The sequence below is a fragment of the Oryza brachyantha genome, chromosome 1 (assembly GCF_000231095.2).
Source record: "Oryza brachyantha chromosome 1, ObraRS2, whole genome shotgun sequence".
NCBI classification, from domain to species: domain Eukaryota; kingdom Viridiplantae; phylum Streptophyta; class Magnoliopsida; order Poales; family Poaceae; genus Oryza; species Oryza brachyantha.
In genome coordinates, this window is record NC_023163.2 from 6,422,183 (window position 1) to 6,428,636 (window position 6,454).

The following is a 6,454-nucleotide window of genomic DNA, read 5'->3' on the forward strand; positions in this document are numbered from 1 at the left end:
TTTGACTCTTTATTTTATTTAAAATTTTTTATAATTGATATTATTATTATTAGATGATAAAATATGAATAATATTTTTTACGCGACTAATTTTGAGTTTTTTTTTATAAATTTTAATGAAATCGCTAAATACAGAAACCGAAAATTAAATTTCTTTTTTTGAACAGGGGAGGTGAAGCTAGGAAAAAAGAGTGCCAAAGGCTTCTCGGGCAGCTTTGGGCATACCCTCACTTTATACAATAATTAACTATTTACGACTTTACGACTCTTATATTTGATATTGAATTAATGTATCTATTATATGAAGTCATAGACACGTAAGATAATAAATCTGTAAACTATTTGTCACTCTTATATGTGTCTATTATATATAGTCATAAACGTAAGATAACAAATCTATAATTTTTTTGAGTTATTAATGAAAAATCGTAAAATTAGTGATTATTCGTGAAAAATCACAAAATTACGGTCATGTTAAACTACCATAGTTCAGTACGGCCTACGGTTAAAAGCCCATGGTCGGAGTATCTCCTCTACCACCGCGAGAGCCCACCAACCAACCCAACGGCGGCCGGCGTGAAGGCGTCGCGCACTCCACTCGACCCCTCCCCTCCGCCCCTCGCCGCCTTCTCGAACCTTCCAGTACCTTCCGCCTCCGCCCGCCGCCGCGGAGCCCCCCGAGATCGAGATGGACGACGCCTGCGCCGTCTGCGCGGAGCCGCTCGAGTGGGTGGCCTACGGCGCCTGCGGCCACCGCGAGGTCTGCTCCACCTGCGTCGCCCGCCTCCGCTTCGTCCTCCGCGACCACCGCTGCTGCCTCTGCATGACCCCCTGCCCCGCCGTCTTCGTCACCAAGGTCAGCTCCCCCCGCCCCCCCGTGCCCTAGGGTTTTCTTCGCGTTGCTCCCCGTCGCGATTCCAACCCCCCCCCCCCCCCCCCCCGGGGCTCCTGAGTACTCGAATTGAGCCCTCTCCGTGTTCTGATTTCTCGATGTTCAGGCAATGGGCCGCCGCACGAGGGTGATCTCCGACTTCTCGGCTCTCCCCGGCGCCGGCGGCGAGGGGAAGGCCGGAGAGTACTGGCACCACGAGGCCACGCAGACGTGGTTCGATGACGCCGATCAGTACAGGATGATCAGTGCCATGTGTCGGCTCTCGTGTAGTGTGTGCGACGGCAACAAGAAGGTGGATCGCACTGGTAAAGCGGCCAAGGGGAAGCGTAGGAATAAGATCCGGAGCGTTGATCAGCTCAAGGGACATCTCCTCGATCGGCATGGCTTGTACATGTGTGACCTTTGCTTGGAAGGCAGAAAGGTGATCTTATTTAGACTTGATCCTACCTGAACACCTGTTTGACCTGTTTGAATTATGTTATACTTTGGTTTGCTGTATTTCAGAGTTATTTTACAATTTTGATGTTTGTTTTGATGAACGTTTTAGATGGTTTGACCACATTATTAATCGTTAATAAAAGTGTTTCTCTACTTCCATTGCTAACCAGTAGCTACTATGAAAATAATTTAGGTACTTTATAGTAAATTTTCTCCTTAGAACTTCCTTTGTGCCCAATACCACTATACATATGAGAGGAATTCCCCTGCTATGTGTAATCAATGTTGTTATTTCTAACCTTCTTGAGTTGCAGATGCACCAAAGCATTCCTCCGTACAGAAACATAGGGTTGCATCTGCATAGGGATTTAAGACGTAGTGAGATTGAATTGCTTTTTCATAACTTCACATGTTTATCCGTTGATTTTATCTACCAATTGATGATATATCTAGATCTGTTGCCTTATGTGTAATAGTCCATATTCTTCAATCTTGTTAAAGTTCCCACAGTTTTTTAATCATGCAGTATTTGAAGGTCTTAACATGGTAGAGCAGTGGATTTAAATAGTTGATTCATTTGTACAACACATGTGCAAATGGACATTTACTCCACACGCAAGCAAGCAGTTTTGTGCGGTTGAATGTCTAAATAGTTGACACATTTGGACAATGTATGACAGGCTGTTCTGAACTGGTGAGAACCAAGTGAACTGGATGTTTTTTATTAAAACCAGCGAGCTTGGTTGCTGTGAACCAGTGTATTTTTTACTATTCAAGCTGAAATTTGGGCCAGCCTTAACGGCCCACTCTACTTGCTCAGGCACAAGAATGGTTATTTTCAATTCGCCAAGAAAAAAAGGGTCATAAGGGGGGATTGAACCCAGGTTATTGGGTTGGTAATTGAGGGCCTCCACCATCTGGCCAGCTCACTCACCTTGTATTAGAATAAATATATATACTAAATAATGGTTCTGGTTCAACAGTTGGACCAGCCAAACCGGCAGTTGGACCACTGAGGCGATGAACCAGGAGATCAAGCGGTTTGGTGAATTGCCCGGCTATTTTTACTATGGTTCTATCTGGTGCATTCGAGCATTTGCATCATTCTGAAGCATTTTTTCGAAGGGTGGCATTATTTTCAACTTCCATAATGCTCTTAATACCAATCACTGTGTTTTAGAATGCCTAACATGTTTATAGTCTCCTCCATGACTATTATTAACTACGGCATTATGCTACAGGCCATGTTTGTACTCCCTCTGTTCAACTATATAGGCTGTGCTTTACTTCATGCATGTTCAACTATATGAGCCCACAGTTTCCAAAGTAATTTTTACCTCATTTGCCCCTGCTAACTTACTCCTTGCATTATATTACCTCTGTTTCAGGTTATAAGACGTTTTAGCTTTCCCTAGATTCATATGGATACTAGACATATATATATATATATATATATATATATATATATATATATATTGGTTCATAGATGAATCTAGGGAAAACCAAAATATCTTATGACATGAAACGGAGGGAGTAGCATTTAATGTGCATGTAGTAAGCAGTATTCTCCGTTAAGGAATGTTATTTAAGGAATTAATTCAGGGTGGTTTAGTCCGTTTCCCTGGATCATTGGTCCAACTGTCTGAATGCAGAAAGGAAACATGCTTTATACAGTTGAACGTAATTTATAACTGTGGTTCCTGCTTTGTGTTGTCTCTGGCAGATATTTATTTGTGAGCAGAAACTTTATACAACATCTCAATTAAACCAACACATAAAATCTGGTGATTCAGAGGTGGATGGTTCGGAGGTTGAGCGCCGTGGCTTTGAAGGGCATCCAATGTGTGAGTTTTGCAAAAGTCCATTTTATGGTGATAATGAATTATACACCCATATGACAAGGGAACATTTTTCCTGCCATATATGCCAAAGGTACTCTGTAAGACTAGGCCTGTTATCTTATTTGCTGAGGCATCAGCAATTCAGCATAATGCTGACTTTGTGATTGTTGACAGGCAACATTCTGGACAATATGATTATTTTAGGAATTATGATGACTTAGAGGTATGGTATATCAAGCTGGCATGCTTGTCTGAAATCAAATACTGTCTTGGATTCAGTTTGTACATGGACACAAACCCAGTAAATTTCAATTCCAGCATCAACTTTACATTAGGAAAACAAATGACCAGATGAAATATTGCATGAGTAGTGAGCAATCCATAACCATATATAAATAAGTCAATACTTGAACAACGTTCATGTGTTCCATCTAAATATTTAATTATGACCATCTTATGGTACTAAGTTTAATGGTTACAACTTAGCATTGTGCTTGTCTGCAGATACATTTTCAGAAAGACCACTTTCTCTGTGAGAATAGAGGGTGTTTGGAGAAGAAGTTTGTTGTCTTTGAAAGTGAAGGAGAGCTCAAGGCAAGTGAAACACATTCATGCGCATCATTTCCTGGAAATGTCACCATTTTAGTTTCTGACTTGTGTTTGCTTAGTTGATTTGATTATATTCTTTCTATTCCATCCAGAGGCATAATGCTGTGGAACATGGGAAGCACATCCCTGGTGCTGACAATAGCTTGTCATGTGTGCAAAATGGCGTTGCAGCTGCAAGTCATGGGTTGGGAGGCCAAATTGATTCTTCTGTAGCTCCATTCCGATCATTAAGCATTTCTTCTAGTTCTGGGCGATCATCAGAAACAGGGCAAGGCTTTGCAAGAAATCAGGTACTTCGACAAGCATGTCTTCCCCCTCTTACCTGCCAGGGGGTCTGTGATGCTAGGATAGGTTCTGTTCTTCAAGAAGCTTCATTCCCTTCCGTACCAGTGCAATCAAGAAAAGCACCAACACTTATTCAGAGCTCAAGGCCTGCAGCAAGGATAGCGGATGAGCAATTCCGTCCCTTATCAGTTACTAGGAACAGGAATGTTGCTTTAGCACAGCAGGGTGCAAGAACATCACCAGAAAACACTTGTGCATCTGGACTTGGACAATACAGCAAGGGAATTGAGAACATACACCACACTGTTCAGCCTCAGCACCTTAAAAATACTGCTCTGATCCCTTCTGGCTCAACAAGTCGCCCTGTGCATGTCCCCAGTTCTGCTGGAAATGAAAGGCAAGGGCCGTTTGGGAACAGCCAGGTGTTCTCCAGTGTGGAAGACATTCGTGCAGCAAATAAAGCCTTGGTTGAGAAAATGCGGGATGCATTAGGAATGGATCAGGATATGTACACTGCATTTAAAGAGATAGCTGGGGAATACCGGCAGGGTGTTATCAATTCTGCAGAGTACCTCTCTTATGTGAAGCAGTTTGGTCTCTTGCACCTTGTTCCTGAAATGGCTAGGTTGTTACCTGATGCTCAAAAGCAGAAGGAGCTTGCAGATGCCTACTATATCAATTTGCGCCTTACAAGCCTCCAAGAAAATGGTGGGGGTGGAACTGATAACTCGGAACAAAGCAACCAGAAGAAGGCTAAGGGGGAGGTTCCTGACGCCATAGGAACCAGTAATGATGCAACAGATCCACTGAAAGACAAGTTGCTGAATACTGCCACCAAGCTCCAGTCAAATTACATGACCAAGGAAGGGTGTTGTGTTGTGCTGCGAAAAGAAGGATACAAAACAGTTGGTGGATCGTCTCAGGGACTGCAACAGAGGATGCCACTGAAGAGTGCTTGGCAAAGCCATGGGGGTCAGAGACTCTTCTTGAGCAATGCAAAGTAACGCTTTGGTTTCGCAGGTTCAGCTCGACCTGCCATCCGAGCTGCTACGAAATGTCAAGGTTTGTGTCTAATCTGGTGTCGTATTAATTAAGGACATCAGTGCAGCAGATGCGTTTGCGTCTTGTCCTTTTGTCTATTTTAAGTGTGTGGCGTGCGCGTTTACAACTACTGCACTAACCGAGTTTTGCAATCATGGAACATGACACTAGACAGTCCACATTATACTGCATAGTCGAGCTTTTCACCTTTACATGATTACATGAGTGCTTTTCGACTACAGAAGGTTCTGTTGCGGTCAGCCTCATGATAACTTAAAAATGAGTCATAAACTTATTACTACCTTTTAAAATATAAACTTGTAGCTATGAACTTATAAGTATTTGTCTGGATTTATAACTAGAAATGTTTATATGTTAGGATGGAACGAGTAAATATTGTAAACTCCTTATTGAAAAGTTTGTGTCAAAATCGTATCTTGATTGTGATGAATGCCAAACTCATTTTTTTAAAAGAAAATTTTCAGCGGGCAAGTGCTAATACTACTCGTACCCTTCGGTTTGAAGGGAAACATGATTTTGTAGGACTTAAATATGATTTATTTTTGTTCTATATGGTCTTTTGAAACCAAGGATTGAATCATATTGAATCCTATGAATTTTCTATCAAGTGCCTCATCCCATGGCAAGTTTTGGAGAAAAGTTAGCATGAGATATAGCCTCATCGAAACTTCCCTTTAGGTCCATATCTCAACTCTAATCTTTTTTTTTGTCTAATCAAATAATCGTCTCTATATTTTCCATGTGTTTCTCAATCGTCTGTTTTATATTCCTATCAAAATCATACACATTTTTTCCTATTACTGTATTTTGTAAGTCGTGTAAGTCCTGTGTTCTAAAGAGGCCCTTGTCGATGCTAATATAACCTCTCCAGAATTTCCACCTTGGTTTGCCCAGTGTGTTGTCAATTATGGCCATATGCACCTAATGTATAGCTTCCCAATTAGCCACTGTAACAAAATTGTTGTATTAACGTTTGTGTATTACTGCTGAACCCAATCCGGAGCTTAACTTCCCCTCCATGACATGATCGCTGCGGCGGAGGCAGTTCGTTTCCGTCGCCTTCAGCGCCGGCAGCAGGTGTGCCTCGTTGCCGTGTTCCACGAGGTGGTTATACGGAAACGTGATGGTTTCTACCGTTAGGGCTTGGGCTATTGTGGCCTGGGTAGAGCTCACAATTATGCCGGCTATCAGCGGTAACGCTCGCTAGCGACCAAAGCTACGGGAAACTTCTATGCAAGTGCTCTTAACGATTTTTATAACTCGATCGGTGTAAAATAAACTAATGAAAAGTCTTACAATGAGCTACAAAATTAAGTTTTGAAATTTAA

At 42.0% G+C, this 6,454-nt stretch overlaps 1 protein-coding gene across 1 annotated transcript; it reads left to right on the top strand.

Annotated features, from left to right (window-relative positions):
• Nucleotides 1–418: 418 nt before the first annotated feature.
• Nucleotides 419–5,589, top strand: LOC102712768 (E3 ubiquitin-protein ligase ZNF598). Its single transcript, XM_040524168.1, has 6 exons — nucleotides 419–855; nucleotides 998–1,312; nucleotides 3,053–3,261; nucleotides 3,345–3,393; nucleotides 3,675–3,764; nucleotides 3,872–5,589. Exons 1-6 carry the CDS (start codon nucleotides 688–690, stop codon nucleotides 5,066–5,068), a joined length of 2,028 nt encoding a protein of 675 aa, XP_040380102.1. The 5' UTR covers nucleotides 419–687; the 3' UTR covers nucleotides 5,069–5,589.
• Nucleotides 5,590–6,454: the final 865 nt, after the last annotated feature.